Here is a 22,146-nt window from a genome sequence, read left to right on the forward strand (position 1 = left end):
TGGAATACTATTGTGCTATAAGAAATGATAAGCAGGCAGACTTCAGAAAAACCTGGAAAGACTTGTATGGATTGATGCTAAGTGAAGTGAGCAGAACCAGGAGAATGTTGTACACAGTAACAGCCACCTTGTGCGATGACTAATATTGATAGACTTAGTCCTTCTCCACAAAGCAAAGAACTAAGACATCTCCAAAAGTCTCATGACGGAAAATGCTATCCACACCCAAAGAAAGAACTATTAAGTTTGAATGGAGATCGAAGCATACTATTTTGCTTTTTTTTTTGCCCCTTCTGTTTTGTTTTGTTTCCTCTTTCTTGTGGTTCTTCCTATTGGTTCTAATTCTTCTTTACAACATGACTAATGTGAAAATGTTAATAGCAATGTATATGTATAGCCTATATCAGATTGAGTGCCCTCTTAGGGAGGGAGGTGGGGAGGGTGAGGGAGAAAAATTTAAAACTCAAAAGCTTATGGAAGTGATTGTTGATAACTCAAAATAAGTTAATAAAAAAAAGAAAAAAGTAAAGAGATCAGGTCCAATGGCCTGTTTTTTCAGTAAGAAGCAAGATCCTCTGCTGGGGGTGGGGAGCAGGTCAGGAGGGAAGGGAAGGTAAAGGAGCCTTATAGAGGGAAGAGGTTTTGAAAAGCTTTTATGGGGAGTGAGAAGACGGGTCAATTGGGAAGAATGAAAACCTAACCTTGTTGCCATGGGGGTACAATTGAATAGCATGAATTTGACCTACAGCTGCAGCGAAGCCAAAACTCAATTCTATCTTTCTAGGCAGGGTCTTTAGGATTACCAATATATGCATCAGCTCCATGCCAGACCTTTAAGATCATTATGGATAGGAAAGAATTCTCTGGAATGCTTCTAAGACCTGAACTTACTGGATATGACTACTAGAACTTGACAGGCTCATGTGAAATGTCTGAATCACTACATTTTACAAATCCTCTTGCAGCATAAGAATTTTGGCACAGTTACTGAGCTGTAGATTTTTTAAAGCTTCTGTGTGGAAGTTATTAGAACAATTATCTAAGTTTAAAAAAATCCTATCACTATCAGAAATACTTTTGAAAAATGTTATCAAAAAGTTAGGTCATATTTGTTAAAAGATGGCAGCATTATTTAACTGTGAAAAAAGTGGAAGTTAAATGCTCCGTAATTGGGTATGGCTCTACAAACTGTGATATATCAATATAAATGAAATGTTATGTTATAAAAATAGCAAATAAAGATATATGGAAACACAATAATAAATGAAAAAGACAGGTATACACACAGATTATGACTATGTAATACGAAACCACATATATTAAACAGGATTCAATGTACAAAATCAATGAAAGGGACCAGTAGGAGAGACTGATAAGCCATATGTTGGGCTTTTAGAAATTTAGTTGATTTCATACTTAAAGCTAACAAATTCAGAACTAATCAAATATTAATATACCCTTATTATTTCAGTATCTAGTTAGGGGAAAAAAAAGATAACAGCCTTCCCACTATTGAGGATGTGCCAATAACTCTAAAGAAAATTCCCAAAGAGGAGTTGCAAAGATGGCTAGCAGATGGAGTTTTATTCATATTTGTATCTTAAGTGCCTAGCATTGTGTTGGTACCTAGCAAGTTCTGAATAAATACCTGATTCCAAGGTAATAACATTTGGAAAATTTGGTGATTACCATTTGGAAGTACCAGTCCTGATGTTGTTTTTAAAGCCTTGGTCAAGAAAATATGATCATCTCTGACATGGATAGGGCTGTGTAACCCTGGGCAAATCATGTATCCTCAGTACACCAGGCAGCTAAAACTCTTAAAGTTGAGAAATTATGATCTAGGGAAAGAATTTGGAACTCAAAAAAGAGTTTAAAAAATTTTTTGCATGCAACTGGGAAAAAAATAAAACATCAAAAGAAAAATAAAAACCTAAAAAACTCAGTAACTTTGATCAACAATTTGAAAGGACTCATGATGAAAAATGCTGTCCACCTCTAAAGACAGCTGATGAACTCTGAGTACAGATTGAAGCATATTTTTACTTTTTTTGGGAGGTAGCAACACGGCTAATATGGAAATACTTTGCATGACATCATATGTATAATGGGTATTATATTGCTTTCTTAATGGATAGGGAAGAGCCTTGAGGGAGGGAATTTGAACAGAAAATAAAAATTAAAAATCCCTAAAACAAAAAAAAAAAGCTTTCTGCATTGTTTATATATATATTATATATATATACATATACATATATATATATATATGTATATATATATATCTGCATCAGTAGGAGTTTCCTCACCAGGAATTCTTTATACCAATGAAATGATAGGTCTGGACTAAAACAGAAAGTAAGCAAAAATCTTTACACTCCCAACCTCATACATTTGCTCCCTACTTTAATTTGATAATCTTGGGTAATTTTTCTCTGAGTTTGTCAGCAAGAAAATGTGGAAAACATTGGTTTACTTTGAAAGACTGCTCTAAGAAAATAAATCCTCAAAATATTTTCAATGGGCTGTTCTGTGAAAATTATTGCAAAATTTTCATTTCCTCAATGCTTTAAATTACTCAACACAGATGTCAATAAGAAAAAAAAGATGCAAAATTTCCTCCATCTTTTCAAGTCAAATTTAAAATATCTTAAGTCTTACATCAAGCAGCATTTTATGCTGTTCAGTAGCATACAACTCTTCGTGACCCTGTGGACCTGGGGTTTTCTTGGCAAAGGTACTGGAAAGGTTTGCCATTTCCTTCTCCAGTGGATTAAAGCAAACTGGAGTTAAGTGACTTGGCCAGGGTCACACAACTATTAAATGACTGAGGTCTACAGCTGATCTAGTGAAATTACAATCTTGCTAATACAAACAGGCCTGGCATTTAAAAAAAATCTAAATTGCTAATTAAGATAGAGGCAACTAGTTCTGTAGGTCTTTTCTGACATTTATCATGTACTACACCTTGTTTGGCAATTATATGTCAGTATACACTTAACACTATGTTCCTTAAGGACACTTGTATTTAAAATGGTGTCTTGCATATATTGGGGGATCAATATTTGTCAAACTGAATCTACATTTATTCCAACATATACAAGTAGACTCTGATTAAAACTGTTAAGGTTTTGAAAGATCTTTATTGAATAAAAAGTTACCTGCATTTGAATTTTCTCTTGGCTATCTTAACCAGACCAACCACACAAGCTTCTCTAAATAATTATAAATCATAACTTAGAATTAACACCCTGCCATAGAGAGGTCTTCAGCATACAAAATGTTTAAGTCAAGTGTAACAGAAGTTCACAGATTAGTATGGGCTGTCATCAAATAATAAGTTTTTCAGGAGAAAAAAAATCTAATTCAGATGTATTTGTGGCTTTTTTGTCCCTATAAACGAAAATCCTGATAAACATTATTTTTGATAAATATACAAAACTCTTGCTTACAGTAGGATAATTTAGATGGTTCTATTTCTAAGCACATTTTAATATTTCCCAATTAATGGGGGGGTGGTATTAAGGGGAAGGAGAAGGTGTTTGGAGGTTGAAGTGAGGATCTACAAGTATACACTTTATCTTTTTGCTTTCAACTACAGGCTCTCACAAGAAAAGGGGGGGGGAATGAAGCGGTCCAATTTGTTACAAAAGCATAAAGATTAGCTACTAAATTGAAAAGGAAAAATTAGTTTAAAGCTGAACAGACATTACAAATAATGGTGTGACAGAGCATGCAAACCATTCCTTTACAGTGCAGTGACTAATGATAACAGGATGAAGTTAACTGTTACACATGGAGTTGAAACTGGAAAACAATAAGCAAAATTGTTCTAAGGATTTTACACTTTAATATATCTAGTAACGACCATTCGAAATTTAATGTCTAGTTATGAAAATGCAGCAAGAAGGGTGTATTAACTACATAAAGTTTCACTAATGAGGTCCACTTTATGCCACTTTCAAGTGATCAGAATAAAAATAATTATACTACTACAAATTTGGATTTACATACATATAGCATGACATTTACACACATTGAACCTAATGGCTTGTTTACTGAAGAAATAAACGCATGGGGTACATAGGTTGTGGGGGAGGGGCATCACCACATTGAGAACAGAAAGTTACAAGGGGCATAGGTACCTTAATACATTACCAAATACCACTACCGAGTCAAGAAACCATTATGCAGCTGACTTGGCCCTAAAAAGTCTTAGGTTAGAGTCCTAACTTCATTCCAGAGTTCTTTACACTATATCATTTGACCTTTCAAATGATCCAAATCTTTATTTGTTCAAATTAACAAACCATTAGGTTTTCTATAAATCAGTTTAATTTAGTCTTAACAAGTTACAAAGTTGTGTGGTCTAAAATTAAACTAGATTTATATGTCAAATAAAATTCCATAATCAACTGCCCCTCTAATGATTATCAAGCATTAAAAATTTTCAATTCCAACTTCAAAATTGGATATGGACAATTTGAGCTCATTAACAGTGTATAAGTTTAAATGCAACACTTTGAGCCTGTTAACTTAGACTGTATTAAGTTTCTAGAATTTCCTACATCTTTCTGGACATAAATTTCTGTAAATAGTTCACCTTCCCTGTCTTAGAATCAATTAAAAAAAATTACTTTTTAGACAGTTTCATAAAGTTAAAGCTTAACAGGACAAAATACATACGTTCTAAGGGCATAGATAGACTGATGTCTATCCACTAGCATGAGCTGTTTAGGTGATGCAATAGGGACTGGACATAATTTTGTTGGTAGAAAACTTCTAGGTAAGGAAATTCCCCTCTACCAGTGAAGGCTGGCACTTTCTCTGCAACTTAAGAAAATAGCCTAGAGTATTGACAGATTGCAACTTGTCCCAGGTCACAGAGCTGCCACGTGTGCAAGGTGGGTCTTTAACCTAAGTCTTCTGGCTTGGAGATCAGCTCTCTATCCACTATCCTTTGAGTTGAACTGCTTATAAATTATATTTTTCAACAGTGTTGGTGTTCAGAGATTGTCACCCGTGTGACACTCAATTACTGATTTGTGCACAACGCACCCAAACTCACAAACTAAAATACTTAATTTAGACATCCAGGGGACAATGAAACATAAGCAGATGTTGCTTTAAAGGATTTTATTTATAATAGAATCCTATGTGCTGCAAATGCTACAATGTAGAAAAAAGACTAGGGTAGAGTTTTAAATGGAATTTCAAAAATAAGCTAGTATCAATTTCAGAAACAATCATAGATTTGAATATGATATAAACTATTAAAATCTCTTAAATGAAACCAAATAAGTGATATCTAATCATTCTGGGTATACAAGAATATGATGCTTGGAAATGCCTAATGTGAAAATTAAAACCATGAACCTAGGAATTTAATGTTTTTGAAAATAAGCCCAGACTACATATGTAATACAAAATATCTCATATTCTTTAGTAAGCATTTTCTCACTTATCATGCAGTACCACTTTTGAAATACATAATCTCTCCTTATCTGAATTCTAGCCATACTAAACTGTGGACATCAATCTTAGTATTTTATGATGTGTTCAAATGTAGCCATGAGTTAAAAAGGTAACCTACTAGGACAGAGCCCATTAGAAATGTAGTTTCTGTTACCATCTTGACCTATAAGATCATCATATCTGTACATAATTGGTATTTTTGTCACCATCTAGCATTAAAAATCCCTGCACTTCATAAGCAAACACTAGTAAATACTTCAGTACTGTGTATATGAACCAGAGTTTGTCTTAATGAATTACTAAAACAGATGTAACAACTGTTTTCAATCAAGATTAAGAACAAAATGATTAAGTTTGCTGATGATTTTTTTTCTTGGTAATTTGTGGAGTGAATTAAAAGAATCTAGTCATCAGTATTTAAATTTATATAACTAATTCTCTGCTATTTGAAAAGTAGGAAGCTGAAACTCAACCTTCATGTTCTTGACTCCATACCTAGGAAAGAGAGACCTGACTGAAGTTTTTATTTGTCCTTCATAATCCTAAAGGTTAAACTAATGTCCATTTTCACTAAGTAAAAGCCTTATTACACTGGTGTAGTCATTACCCCTGTTATAATATATAGGCTTTGTTCCTTAATATCAGCAATTCTCTATATAGCCACTACATACAAAGAAGACATGATCTGACCATCAATAAAGCTGAATCCACAAAGCATTAAGGCGCTTTATGCCAGGCTCTTATCATGAATTCCACATATTAAGTCCTATAAAGATTATTTTGATTGCTTTTTTTGGTTCAATTCTAGTTTTTTTTTGGGGGGGAAGGGGGTGGGTGGATAAATTTTGCCATGATCTTATTTTAATACACTTAAGTAATGATTTATTAATGTAGTAAGTGAAAAGTAAATTGCAAAAGGAAAGCTTTCTTAGCTAGATGATTAAGTACAGTACTTTGGATTGTTCAAAAAGGATATTGTACGACTATCCCTAAGTTTTCAGAACCAAAGCTATCTAATAAGTGGTTACTTATTGACAGCTTGGCTAAAGTTCTTAAAAATTCACTACTGCAAAAGCTAAACCTAACAATCTTCCATAATGGTTTAAAAGAAAAGTACCACTTAGGTTTTATGACAAAAACAGATATGCAGATACACTTTGATATGCTAACACGGCTGCAATTTATCAAAAGACACGTAAGATCAATTCTTATGTATTCAAGAGTTATTAAAAAATTAATGTTTTGGCCAAGCCATATTTATAAACACAAGTTGACAATGCAAAATAGTTGCATAACTAATAATGCTAGACAGCTATGATACGGTAGGTTCAAGTTAATCCCACCAGTCCAAAAATAACAAAAAACAAAACCCCTAAAAATACTTAGCCAATATAAACCTGTAGTATTTGCCTAAATTTCAATACTTACTATAATCATTGTTCTAATATTTAAAATCACATCTAAAGGATAAGGCATAGCCATCTTCTAATTGGCATATTTGTTTATTTCTCATTTAGTGAAAATGTCCTTATTTTATTTAAGTTGCAAAACAAATTTCAACTCTGATTGCTATGCAAAAGAAAGGACTGAAGGTATCTGCTTTGCAATGAACTTTACAGTTCTCAACCACCACCGCCCCCCAACACACAACATGCTATATGAAAAAAGTTACTAACTGAACTACAGGTATTAAATACTGAAAAAGTTAACAGTTTATTATAATTTATTTTATTTAACAATCTAGGAAGTTCGCAGCCATCAGCAATTCCAGTGCAATTTCAGGTGCAATTGGGAATTCAGGAATCTCTGTAGAGCTGTTAGTGTAGCGAACCTTGTAGGTAAAATACATGCATACTTTTGATAGCACATGTGATGGAATTTCTCTAAAATTAACTTCATTGGTTTCATTTTCAGCAAACTGACCTGCAAAACAAAAATAATACAGTTAAGACCTAGAGATAGCCAACATTAAACTAAAGTATTCACATAATTTAAGCTAGAGAAGGTAATCAAGACCACAAAGATAATATTCCACCATGTTTGTATAACATAATGGGATGGTTGGACAAGGTGGTATACAGTGAAAAGAATACTAGGTTTGGGAGCCAGGAAGCCTGGGTTCAAATCCAGGCTCTGCCACTTTACTAGCTTGGTGACCCTGGGCAGGTCATTTAACTTCTCTGGGCTTCAGATGCCTCATCTTAAGAATTAGATACTTTTCAGCCTTATAACTATAATCCCATTTTTATAAACTGGTTAGCAGTCATAAAGATACCTTATTTTTATTTTTTGCCTTTTTTTTTTTTGGTGAGGCAATAAAGGTTAAGTGACTTGCCCAGGGTCACACAGCTAGAAAGTGTCAAGTGTCTGAAGTCACATTTGAACTCAGATCCTCCTGACTCCAAGGCCGGAGCTCTATCCACTGAGCCACCTTATTTTTAAAGCTCTTTTTAGGGAATGAAATTCTAAAACTTTCCTTTGTAGTTCAGTTCAAGTATTTAATTATGCTTAGTGATATACCTTCATAAACCATTTGTTCTATGTACTGTTCATATAAATATAAAGTTCACTTCAAAGTCACCCATTAGCCTCCTCTTTTCCAGATTAAACCATCCAACCACCTTAGCTTTTCGTCACAAGCATTTTCAGGACTACAATGTCAATACTCACTACTTGAGGCATGTAAACCTTTTTAGAGAAATAAGGGAAATGTTACTATTTGCATCTTTGAAAACATGCACACTACAATCTCTCCACTATAGTTACTGTTCAATTTGATGGATGGTGAGGGCTCAGCAAACAAACAATATGGTATTCAGCTCTACTTGACCAGGACACTACAATAATCCCAAGGGGTCACAAAGAGTTGGACTTGACAAACAATTGAACAAAAGATTTGTAAAGTACTTCACATATATATTATCTCATTTGGTTCTTACAACAGCCCTAGAAAGGGTGCTATTATTATCCCTATTTTACTCCCATTTTACAGAGGAGGAAACAAACTAAGAGAAGTTAAGTCATTATTTGCCTAGGGTCATAGCTGCTAAATATCTGAAGTAGAATCTGAACTCAGGTCTTCCTGACTTCAAGGTCAGCACCTAATATACCACCTAAATCTTTGATAAATATGTAAATATAGCAATAGTTTAAACCCTAGATATATGGATCATGGGTAAGTTAACATTATTGTCATAAAGTTCATCTAGTCATTTGAGTATATGTCTGGGGCAGATATAACCTTTGCTGGACCAGTAGATAATGATTTACTGTAGTAGGGAACAGTGAACCAGGCTCAAAGTCAAAAAGACCTATATTCAAGTACTGCCTTTGACACTGGCTGTTTGACCCATCCCGGACAAGTGACAAACTCTCAGTACTCCAGATAACTTTTAAAGATTCTTTAAATTGCAGAGTAGGTGCTGATCTGCATTGGTTAAAGGAACTGTCTGGTGTCCTTCCCCCGCCCCCCCCCCCAAAAAAACCAAAACCTCCACTTTTTCTGCATAGTCTTCTAAGACTTTTGTTCTTTGAATGAAAAAAAAAAAAATGCCAAACAAACCCAGAAGCATCATCTGAAAAATAGCGATTAAAGGCCTCACTCAAGCTTTAAACAAGGCAACTGGAGGGAAACTAGGACTGAAGTTTGGCTTATATTCAGATATTTGTTCCTTGAATATTTTGTGGGTAAGAAAACAAATTAATCTAATAGTATTTTTTTTAAATTAATTTGCAAAGCTAGCTTAATCTTTTCCTAAGTAAGAAGACCTTAAATCAACCAACACCCATGAGTTATTAAATGTTCCAGTTAAATGAATTTGCTGGTCAGTTGAGAGTCAGAAAACTGTGGTTCAATGCTGAAAAATCTTGTGCTTCAATAAGTAAGGCACAGCTAACATAACTGAATCTTTCTTTGATATTACACCATTATATACATAAAAAATACAATTAGAGCTGGCTGAATGTGTTCCAAACTAAGGACATGACCTAGAAGTTGTTGTATTTGCTTCTCTGCTTTAAAGAAAAAAAAGTGACATTTAGATAAAATAATTTGGCTAATAATTCTTGCTGGGTAGATTTTCATTTAAATTGTTTCATTAATTTTTATTCATGTATATTGTTTCAATAAACAATTCTGCTTTATTACCCACTGTTTCATTTATTTTTCTCAAAAATCTACAGAAAGTCTGGGGAAAGATGGTTTTATAAGGAAATTGAGGCTTGGAAAGGTTAAGTAATTTGCCCAAGGGCAGACAGCTACTTGGTGGTAAAACAGTAACCTAGGCCCTTCTTCCTAGTTCTATGCCTCAAATCTCCTGGACATCATTCTCACTTTTTCCTCTTTTGTTCCAGTCCTACAGGAAAAGGTGGTGCTTCCCAAGTCCCGCCCTTTTAATTTGCACCCTTAATCCTATCCCTGCAGGTTTCTTCCAGGAGCTTGCCCCTTCCATCTTTTCACTGCTGTCTTCAATCTTCAATCTCTTTAACCACTGGCTTGTTCTTTGCTGCCCACAGATATGCCCATGTCCCTTACAATAAAAACAAAATAAAAACTTGACTCTGATCCCCTACTATCCTATCTCTGTCCTCCCTTTTATAGCCAAACTTCCAAAAAAAGTTCTACATTTGTTGTATCTATTGCCTTACCTCCCACTACAACATTTTGCAATCTGGCATCTGACATCACCACAATTGAACTCGTTCCAATATTACCAACAATCCATCATTAAATCCAATAGCCTTTTCTCAGTCCTCGGTCGCTGACACTGTTAAACCATTTTCTCCTCCCGAACTTTCCCTACCTTAAGTTTTTGAGACACTGTTGGCTACCTGATCTTCTGCCTGCTCCTTTGAAGGATGATCGTTCATATCCCACCTCCAAGACTTCCCAAGGAGCCCTCTGTGAGCCTTGGATCCTGGTCTCCCTGCTTCTGAAAACAGCCCCAGATCTAAGCCACCCACCTCGAGCTTCTTTCTTGGCCCCAAGGCCTTCTTCAGTGCTTGGGAAGCCATTCTGGGTCCTCATGTTTAGCCTCTCCCAAGCTATCCCTTTCTCTGATCTTGCCTGCTGTGAACTGGCCCTCCTGAGCATCACAATGCACATTATCACCACTGGTTACAAGGATGGGCAAAGGAAGGCACAGAACAATATAAATCATCTGCCACCCTCAGTGAGCACACTCCCACACAAGCAAACTATTCTTAATCCCATGATTCTGAACCCTTGGCTGTCATTGCACAAATCCCATTCATTCCTCAACTCAAACTACCCACTGTTTTACTTCCATCCCTCTCAACCCTACCTCCTAAATGTCTCCAAATTTACCCACTTCTTCCACTGTATTCTCTGGAATGCCTGCTCCAGTTAACTTGCTTTCATCTTAAACCTTTTCCTTTAATATTCTCTTGCTCTATCTTTAGGCTCCTCCTTCCTGATGACGAAACATCACTGGCCACCCTTTCCAGTACCAGCTGCACTTTTATGCATACCCCACCAACTTGCTGGTCAAGGGAGGGTAGGGCGAGGAAAGTCAGAATGCTTTATGCTCCCCACGACCACTTCCAGATTTTCTCTCTACAACTATCACTTAGCAACCTTTCCTCTTTTGTAGTGCATTCAATCCAAATTTGTCACCCATCAGGTTGTAGTAGCTGTAACCTATGGACTTTGAGAGTTCAGCACCAAGCTCATAGTCTTTTTCCACTCCAACTCCTGCCCTCATACTAGGAGATATCAACCTAAGTTCCTAGTTCCTCAATCTACTGATTTCCCATGACCTATTTATTCTCTATACCTCAGTTACACCCAGTGGTACCCTTGATTGTGCCATTATATCTATAAGCGTTCCACTTCCATGTTCACGAACTCCAAAATTTCTTTATTTGATCATTAGTGTATCTTTTCTTCTACCTTATGATCTACAACCCTATTCTTCATCCTCACCATAACCCCTACCACCTGCAGAATGTAAACTCGTAGACGGCAAGAACCATTTGAATCTTGCCTCTGTATCCCCAACACATAATACACAGTGCCTTGAATATGTCTTACATAAGCAAATTAATGCTTAATAAATTAAATGAATATTCAGTCTTAAATTGAGGATCAGCATAGATACAATGCTTTCCTTTAATTAACTTAAACTTATACTGGGCTTTTTTTAAAAATCCCCAAATAACAAAAATTCATACTGATGATGGTATACACACATAAAAAAAAATCAGTATTTAAAAATTTCACAAATTATCTGACAAAACAAATACACACAGTACTTCTGTTAACAATTAAAATTTTTTAAAAACTATCAAGGGCTAATATACATTTCTATACATACCTGGGCCACTTAACATGGCTTTTATTGTTCCTGATGTTAAAGCATGCTCTCTTTTTACAATAAATTCATGACCATCGGAAGATATCAATTTTACATACATAGCATCAGGTCCCTCACACCCACCATATGTTTTCTCTTCTCCATCTAAAATAAAACCAATGTTAAAAATATCTTTATGATTACATTGTTGTTAAATTGAAAGACATGTCATATTTTATTCATTAATGTTTGAAAAATATTAAAACACTATTTGAAATTTGGGGCACAACATTCTAGACATATCTATAGAAATTTTGTAAAAAATTTACACAGAAAAATCTACCTATAGATTTATAGTGGAATATTAATACCTTTCATTTTAAAAAATTGATGTTCCACTTAAGTCATCTCTTTTTACAAAGTTTGTTAATGAAATGAATGTAAATTTTCAAAGGTAAAACATATTAAAACAAATTAGTACCTTATAAACAGTGTTAAGTTGGGGGGGGGGTTTCACAAAATCAAAAAATTCTCTGGAAAGAGTTAACACCAATAATCTTGCTTATTTGTTTTTAAGTCTTATATATAACTAGGACTCGTAACCTTGTTTTAATACGTAGGTTTGCTATTGGTCATTTTAAGGTAAGGTCTAACAACATGATAACTTCAGAATGATCTATTTTAAACACAGACAGCATTATTTGCACTTTAACTCAGGATATTATAGATAGAAATTATAAAAGGCACATAAGCATCTTCCAGAAAAACATCAGGCAACTGGTTAATCCCAAGGGCACATAGCACTGGGTTGGTATAATTTCACTCCTGTTAAAGCCTCTTCAAGTTTGGCACTCCATGGGTGGCATGTGTGAAGGTAAAGCAGGGGTACTTTTTTTCTATCCAAGGTTTCATTAGCTGGCATTTTTCATTCCACTTACAGAGATTGAACTCCTGAACCTGAAAAATTATCATTTTCCCAACCATATTAGGATCATAGGTTTAGAATTAGAAAAAAATCTTAAGAGATCATTGAGTCTGCCTCCTCATTTTACAGATGAAAATATGGAGGCCCAAAGCAGTTATTTGCCCAAGGTCACACGAAGGTCCTTTGACTTCAAATCTGGCAGTCTTTCCATTATATCACACTTAAACCTTACAGAGTGTCAATACTCTTTCAAAGAAATAACTTATCCAACATTATTTAATCCTAAACAAGAGGCAGTGTGGTATAACAGAAGGTCAGTCTTGAACTAAGGAATACCAAAGTTCAAGCTAGCCTCAAATACATACTGGTTGTGTGAGCTGGGCAAGTCCAGGAGTGGGGCAGCTGCAGCCTCCAGGCCACATGTGGCCCTCTAGGTTCTCAAGTATGGCTCTTTCACAGAACAAATCCCCCTTAATAAAAGGATTTGTTCTGTAAATCTCGGACTCAGTCTGAACCCAAGGACCTAGAAGGTCACAGGTTCCCCACCTCTGCCAGTTTAACTCCTCAGTGCCTCAGAAAACTTTCTCAAACTGCAAACTGAATCACAGTTGCTGACCTGCACTGGTAGAGGAAGTTTAATCACTAGGAATTACTTACAACAATGAAATCATAGCTCTGGACAAAAAAAGAAAAACACCACCACCACCAACAAAAGAAACCAAAGCCTTAGATACATTCAGTTTTAAATGTGTGAAATACATATTTGTGAAACTGATGGTTGCTCTATTACAAATGCACTTGATTATAATGTAGTTAAATTTCTCTTGATTTAGCCAGACTTGTAGAAAAATCTGTTTTTAGCACTAAACTCTTGGAAAGAAAAAAAAAGATAAAAATTGTTAGTAATCATTATTTCATGATTAAGTTTACAGAGGATCTAAATTTTAGTTTGTCAAGGGAAAAGTGCTTAAAGTTATGCAGCAATTCCAGACCATACAAGTAATCACTATGGTAGAATGTTTATTTTCAGAGCTAAGAATGTTTTGGAAGAAAATTGTTTGAAGTTGTCGCTTAGCCCTACAACTTAGAATCAGAAAACCTCTAAATTGGAAGAGCCCTTTAAGATAAGAATGCTCTTTCCACAATGTGGTGGAAGCCTTAAAATGAAGTGTGTAAAATTTGTGGAAGAATAAACATTAAAAACTTTTAAGTTTTGTTTAAACAAAGGTAAATAGCTATAGTAACTAGAGGCAAACATCCTCATTCAACTATGCTAACACTTATTAGTTCAGTCAGGGTACTTAAGAGCTAAGGTCAAAAAAGATGCTTAGTGGGGCAGCTAGGTTGTGCAGTGCTGATAGAGCACTGGTCCTGGAGTCAGGCGAACCAGAGTTCAAATCTGGCCTCAGACACAACACTTACTAGCTGTGTGACTCTGGGGAAGTCACTTAATCCCCCTCCCTCCCCCCCCCAGTGCTTAGCTACATTTGAATCACTTCTATACTTTTAATAGTAGCCCTTGCTCAAATTCCTACATGCCTGAAAAAAAAATTTCATTAATCTCTCTCCTTAGAGTTAAAAGAACGTCCGTTTATTTTTAAGCCAAAAACTCAAAACATTCAAAAACTTTTGAGTAAATGAATTCCAAAAAAGGCCAATATTTTCCCAATAATGTACTGTAAAAGTCCTCATAAAAAAAAGTATCTACCCTGTCTGGATTGTAGAAAAACAACGTTAACTCTGCTTTTAAAAAGTTTTTTTTTTTGGCCTGTTATTCTTCTCACTCTTCCTACTTGATTTAATCTACTTTAAAGAAAAAACTGAAAGAAAAGAGATTATACTCATACTTTGTAAAGCTTGAAGTACTATATAAATGTGAATTATTATGAGCTATCATTAAGAGTTAAAAAGCTTCATTACCTTTATAAAAAACTTACCCATTATTTCCTTATGAAATTATATTTTGTTTCCACAGGAATTTTAACAAAACACCTTCCTGAAAAACCAGAGTTTTAAAGTTAATATCTGAGATCAGTATTTCTACAATTATCATTAATATTATGAATTAAAATACCACTAATTACGTAAGACACACTTTGGAAATATGGGCTACCTAATCCCATTTCTGCATACCTGAGAAGGTATCTTTATGAATATGGTGGACATTTCTAGTCAGATAATTGTTAGAGTTGAAAGAATCTAGCTAACTAAAATAATTTGAACTAAAAGGATCAAATCAATTGAACATGTATTTATTAAACATGTACTATGTACAACATACTAGGAATACAAAAGCAGAAAGTGAGACAGTCCCTGCCCCAAAGGAGTTTACATTCTACTTGGTAGATACAAACATGTACACAGATAAGCTATGAATGAATTAAAAAAAATTACTAAAAGCTCACTATGTATCAGAATTGTGTTAAGTGGCAAGGATACAAATAAAACAAGCAAGCTGGTTCTTTCCCTCAAGGAACTTACATTCTAACAAGAGAAGACAATATATATACATATCGAAAGATGATGGCCAGGGAGGAATATTTTGGTCAGGGAAATCATAGCAACAGTTGAGTTACTGTTCCCAGAGATTAAGTAGAAAGCTGGAGGTGGTGGTGGTGATGGGAACTGGAGTGTGAGTGTGTGTGTGCGCGCGCACACTAGAAAGGTAGGTTGGAATTGTCAGGCTAAGGAATTAGTATTTTATTCTAGAATTGATAGGGAGCTACTTAAGACTTTTAAATAGGGGATTAATATGGTCAATCTGTGCTTTAGTAAGACTGACAGTTGTGTGGAAGACGGAGTGATGAAGAGAAGCACTGTAGTCAGGGAGACTAATTAGGAGGCAATTACAATGATTCAGGGCTTGAACTAGGGTGATGGCAACTCAAACGTGAGAGATGGGGAATGGTGTGAAATATAGAGATATAATTCTGGAGTAGATAATACTAGCCACTAAAAAGTCCCATTGAAGGACTATGTACTACAAAACTGGTTGCACCTCTGAAGGTCCAGCAAAAACATCTGGGGAAAAAAGGTCAGAAGCTAAAAACAACAGCAACAGCAAAATGATCCTCAAAGTAAAGATACTATGTAATCAAGCATCCTTTCCCCTTGTTTTCCCAAATACTTCCTCCAAAAATGGTTTTTTTGGGTAGGGGTTATGACATTTGCCACACACCAAAAGAATAAATCTTTAAAACTGTCACTTGATAAAACACATTTGTTAAAAAAAATAAAAAAATCTACAATGGTGAAATATTCTAATTTTAAACCAAAAATGATTAATTTCCTTCTTTCTCCCCAACCCACTTTAAGACATTAGGGCCTACATTATCTGTTTGTTGTTTTCCTTTGGAAAACTATCTACTAAATATTTCAATTTTGATGGAAAACAATCACTTTACACAGCATTATAGGAAACTTCTTCTATAGGGTAAACAAGTTTTCTAGTTTTTACCACACTAGTTTGCAGAAAGGACCAAGAACATTTAAAGAACGTACATGTGGTCTTACTCAAAGAGCCTATGTCAGAAGAAAAAAAAGTAGGTTAAAGGACTAATCTTGCCCATTTCTTGTGAAATTTTCCCCATCTCTCACCTTTTCAGCTAAGTAATGAATGTTTCAGAGCCAAATGATAAGGGATAAAGATTGTGATTCCACTGATATAGGAACTCCCAGAAAGGGAAACTCCTCCTAGCAGGTCCATACCTTCTTGCAACTTACAGTCTTAAACTTGGCTAGTGTATTGAGAACTTAAGTGACCTGCCTAGGGTTATACAGTAGGTATGTGTCAGAGGCAAGATTTGAAGCCAGGTTTTCCCGGCTTTGAAGACAAAGGGGCCCTCTATCCACTATGCCATCTTAATCCTTGATTAATAGCTCATTACATGTCAAGTAATAGGTGCTGGGGATACAAAGACAAAAGTGAAACAGTACCTTACCTTCAATTGGGGAGACAACAATATGCATGTATAAATGTCTGAAAATTGCTGAAGAAAGCATGAAAGCATAATTAATGTCTAAAAATGTCCTCTGGCACTCTTTCAGCAAGACAACTCATGCAATATAGTTCTCAAGGCTTTCCCTTGATCTCAAAGGAAGCAGAAAGACTTCAATTCTCTGCTTTAAGAGTGAAGTGTAAATAAACCATTGAAGAAGAGAATGTTAGAGTTGGAAAGGACGGAGAGAAAGGAAAAGCATTAAAGTTGTGTGGCAAGCATTGTGCTAAGTACCGGGGATATGGGTACAAATGCAAGACTGTCTCTGAGATTATATTCCAGTAGGGGGAGACAACACATACAAGAAAATGGTGGCCAGGGAAAGAAGAGTACAATTTCATTCTTGATTTAACTAACTTGCCCAGAGTCACACAGCAAGTGGGGGAGAAAATGAAACTAGAATCCCTATCTGAATAATAAGCAACAAAGTTTATCAGAATATTTTTTAAGAAGCTTTAATAGATTAAATCTCACCATGTTCCAAAATGATTAGACTTATTGTTCAAATCAACAAACACTTTACTAAGTGACTGTGCAAATCACTGGGATATGGAAAACAAAGTTAGGTAAAGGGAGGTCCCTAATTTCAAGGAGTTCATCCCCTAGAGCAGAGGTGGGGAACCTACTGCCAGGCCCCAAGTGGCCCTCTAGGTCCTTAAGTGTGGCCATTTCACTGAATCCAAACTTCACAGAACAAATCCCTTTAATAAAAGGATTTGTTCTATAAAACTTGGACTTGGTCAAAAGGCCATACCTAAGGACCTAGAAGGCCACATGTAGTCTCGAGGAGGCTGCAGGTTCCCCACTCCTGAACTAGAGGAGAACAGGTATCACACAAAAACGAGAGGGGGGGGTTTTTGGGGGGGGGGGGGGGGGGAAGATCAGGAAAGGACTTATGGAAGAAAAAAGATATACGTTAAGGCTTTAAAGGATGAGGAAGAATTTAACTTGGTGAGGTTGCACATATACTGTTTGTAGATAGCATCAATTCCTTGATATCCCTACAGGAACTTCTTAAGATTCATAGTCAAATGATACTTCATCTACCTAGTGAATGAAGAATGCATACTGGTCCCGTAACAGGAAGCTAAATGGGCATCAGTACAAATTTTGATCACGTACTACAGGTGGACAATAAATGATAATCTGGTACTGAGCAGGAAGAAGAAAAAAGAATTTACTGCACTTGGTAAACTGTACAGCTTTTTTCAATAATCCAAAGCTGCTTCCTGATGCAAAAACCTATTTTTTCCAGTGATGTTACATAGCTGGAAATCAGAGTACCATGCTCTCAGAAGACTCAAAATCACTGATAACCCAAAGGGCAATGGAAAGACAGAGTCAGTATTTTCACATTGGGTTGCATCACATTAACAATTATTTATGTGAAAGTAGCATAAAAGACATTAAAAGAACATACAAACAGAAAACAACGTAGTTGTCTCACATAGTGAGGATGGGGAGCCTTATATGCACTGATGGAAAGAAAGAACAACAAGAATTGAAACCAAACACCGCAATTATAGTTAGCAAGCTTGGCCCCAAAGAAGAAATATGAAAATTCACCTCCCTTCTTTGTAGTGAGGAGGATCTATGGATATAGAACACTGTCTATACTGTCCATGGGATTAATCTAGAATTGGAAGTGATTTCAGGTATCAAGTCTGACCCCCTCATACTACTGATGGGGAATCTGAGGCTCAGAGTAGTTAAGTGACTTGCCCAAGGACATAGAGGTATCAAGTGTTCAAGTCAAGATTTAAACTATTCCAGGGGCAGCTAGGTGGTGCAGTGGATAGAGCATCAGCCCTGAAGTCAGGAGGACCCGAGTTCAAATTAGGCCTCAGACCAAACACATGACACTTACTAGCTGTGTGACCCTGGGCATGTCACTTAACCCCAATTGCCCTCCCCCCCCCGCAAAAAATTTAAACTATTCCCTACCCCCTCATTTTTTTTTAAAATAAGAGATTACTCTAAGTGGAGCAAGGGGAGGAATACAAAAATAATGTAAAAACAAAAAATATAAAAATAACAAATATCAATAAGAATTTTAGACGTTTCAAATGGGTACTTTTCTAAGAAAAAATAAGGCAGAATGCAAAGAATGCTGAATTCTGAGCAGAAATCCTGCATTAAAATCCTAGCTGTCATTTATTACTTGACCTCTCTGAGCTTCATCTCCCACAACTGGTAAAATGAAAGATCTATACTAAATGACTGCTAAGGTCCTTTCTTTCTCTCTATCTATGATGTTATCTGGAATAATTCCCTTGGGTAAAAAAAAAAAAGTTACACTTAACTTAGATGGTAACCAAACAACTATCCAAATCACACCTTGAAAACACCTTATGATAGCAGTTGTTTCTTTGCACTTAATAACAATACCACTGTTTGATGTATTTTAATTGAGAGAATAGAACTAAAGTAAAATTTGAATAGTTACAAATTTCAGTAGCCCAGGAAGTAGTTAAAATTAGAATATCTGAAAAATGTTTAAGTTTGAATTCAAGTTTTTCCCCTCCTCTGTACAAAAAGTATAAAATACAAGCGTACAAGTGTCCATTCTGACATTCATGAATTTAACCTCTCTAAGCTTTAATTTTTTTATCTGAAAACCAGGCTATGTGTACGACCTATTTCAAAAGTTATTGGTGAGGATCAAGCAAGAAAATATATGGAAAATGTATTGTAAGAACTATCTTTAATAAATAAAACATTATTTGTACTTCTTATATACAGAGAACAGTGCTAGCTTTGGGTAGAAGTAAAAGTACATATACTGGAGTCTTGAGGCACTTATAATCTATGAAGGGGAGACACACGTATACAAATAAATATCCTACCAGATAGTGTCTGATTAGAGCAAAGGAGATTAAAAAAAATAGCAAAGGAGAAACAAAGTACTTACACATGCAAGTATACCCATATGTACAAAAACACTTATACATACATACAATAGCAATTATGAAAAGTTGTACATGCTAGAACATAGCTGTAAAAATAAAAAAATAGATCGCTATCCTACTACCCTTCCTTGCTATGCTTAATAATGTGATTTAGAGTAAAAAAGTAGATTCCATCATTAAATAATTGGATTTTCTAGATGACTAAAAACATGAACTTAAGATCATTTAAAAATTAATAAAAACAACAAAAGCTTCAGCAAAATAATATAAATAGCATTTAAGGTATAGATTTTTAAAAAAAAGATATCAAAAGAAGCATTATAGACTGCATTGCCTTTAATATTATGAAGGATAAGGAAGGTCAGAATCTATTTGAAGGGGAAGAGAAGAATTTTCTATTTTACTCATTCCAGTTCCTAAGAAGAAATGTTACAACTCTACTGAACCTTGAAGGAATAAACAATTTGGGGGGCAGCTTGGTGGTGCAGTGGATTGAGCACCAGCCCTGGAGTCAGTAGGACCCAAGTTCAAATGTGATCCAAGACACAAAACACTCACTAGCTGTGTGACTCTGGGCAAGTCAATTGATCCCAATTGCCTCACCATTTAAAAAAAAAAAAAGGAATAAGAAACTTAAATTTTTAACATATTTCTCAAATTAATAGTTCTCTTTACTTAAGAATTCACAAGTAGAGTTTCTTTCTCATTAGATTCATACCTAGAAATTTCTTGAGTTTTCTGATATTACTAATTTTAGATAAAGATATCAAAAATCATTCTTCAAAATATTTTGATAATTATCATTGGAATGTCCTTGGTGTTATAGTTGAGTTTACTATCTGTGTTGCCATTTCCTGGGTTTAGTTCCCAAGGGAACATATCTGACAGAAGTACTGACTAAAGGGGCACAGTGAAACGCACTTTTTTTTTTTTATCATGACCAATATATGGCCTTGTTTTGCTTTACTATGCTTATGTTATATGGAAGGTTTTGTTTTGTTTTTCAAATGTGTGTATATGAGAAATAGTGATAGTGATGCAAAAAGAAAAAAGTCATTGTAGCATTTAAAAAGATAGCAAAGAAGGTAACAGAAAGGAAGCTAAGGAGGAGATACAGGAAAGCTTTGAATCTACGATGTCAAATTTATTATCTTCTTTAAAAAAAATCTAAAATGTACTACTGAAATCATGGTTTCATGTATAATTTTTTTTCTCTTCTGTGATTGTGGAAATGCTCATACTTGTTGATTTTCAAAAACCTGAATTACCACACCCTCATTTACTTTTTTAAAAGAAGTTAACCATGGAATTCCAATCTCCCCAACTATATTTTAAGTCTCCATAAGGGAAAAACATTTTTGTCCCCCATGGCCTAATGCAGAGTCCAATAGTTACTGATGAGCTTCAAGCAAAGTTCCCAACTTCTAGAATGTTATTCTAAACTTGATGGCCACCTAATGGTAAAATGGAGGACATACCAAGATACTTTCCAATCTCTCTCACACTGAAATGTAGATATATGAACTTTAGAGCTTCCAGAGAATGGAGATATCTTTGTGGGTTCTTTCTTTTGGTATCCTGTCTTCACTAGATTAAGTATTTAATTACCACTACTCCTCTCCCACCCACCCCCAACAAAAAAAAAATTTGAGCCAGGCTGAGAGCCATTTTCCAACCTCCATACCAAGATATGAATATATATATGTGTGTATACACACACACACACGTATGTACATATATATGGAAATATAGCTCTCTTTTTACAGCACTTTCAAACAACAAATATTTAGTAAGCACCTACTATGTGTCACACTCTATGTATGCTAGATGCCAGGGATACAAAAAGAAATTTTACCTTTCCCAAGGATCTTTGAGAAAACATATACATATATAAATAAATACAAAGTACACGCTTTACAAGGTAAATATAGAGTAATTTCAGAAGGGGAGGGGGGAGAAACTGAGAGAATGGAAAATTGGGAAAGGCCTAAAATTAGGAAGAAATGACACTTTAGCTGAGCTTTGAATAGAGATTGAAAAGTTAAGAGGTATGAATGAAGAGTGAATGCATTCTAGTACATGGGAAATAGTTTGTGCAAAAAGTTCCAGAGACCAAAGATGGAATGCTGTGTTTTATGTACACACAGACACACACACGGAATAACAAGCAGACTAGTTTGGTTAGAAGGCGGGCACATCAGAGGAATAATGTGAAATCAACCTAGAAAAACTGGAATCAGGTTGTGAAGGGCTTTAAATGTTAAACAGAAGAGGTTTTAGACTACTCTATAAGGGAAAAGGAAGCCACTGAAGTCTCCTGAGTAAGGGAGTTCCACAGCCAGAACTATGCTATGGGCATATTATTTTGGCAGCTTAGTGGAGGGTAGATTAGAGAGAGGGAGAGATTTAGGGCATTAAGTTACTGAAACAGTTCAAGTGAAATGTGATATAATGCCTTGAACTAGGGGTGGTTGCTAGTGTTAGTAGAGATGGACTTTGTAGTGGAAGGAAGTGGAGAGGAAGAATTA

At 35.3% G+C, this 22,146-nt stretch overlaps 1 protein-coding gene across 3 annotated transcripts in view; it reads right to left on the reverse strand.

The window, feature by feature from the left end:
• Positions 1-3,120: 3,120 nt before the first annotated feature.
• Positions 3,121-22,146, reverse strand: part of LOC114053912 (elongin-C) — a 34,166-nt gene continuing 15,140 nt past the window's right edge. For all 3 annotated transcript variants that reach the window (XM_027877041.1, XM_027877042.1, XM_027877040.1), the window contains 3 exons: positions 14,649-14,707; positions 11,808-11,951; positions 3,121-7,395 (listed from right to left, as the gene is read on the reverse strand). In XM_027877041.1, coding sequence (XP_027732842.1) covers positions 7,205-7,395; positions 11,808-11,951; positions 14,649-14,652 — 339 coding nt within the window. In that variant the 5' untranslated portion in view covers positions 14,653-14,707 and the 3' untranslated portion in view covers positions 3,121-7,204. The remainder of the gene's footprint in view (positions 7,396-11,807; positions 11,952-14,648; positions 14,708-22,146) is intronic.

The sequence above is a fragment of the Vombatus ursinus genome, unplaced genomic scaffold (genome assembly GCF_900497805.2).
Source record: "Vombatus ursinus unplaced genomic scaffold, bare-nosed wombat genome assembly UNPS02014812.1, whole genome shotgun sequence".
NCBI classification, from domain to species: Eukaryota; Metazoa; Chordata; class Mammalia; order Diprotodontia; family Vombatidae; genus Vombatus; species Vombatus ursinus.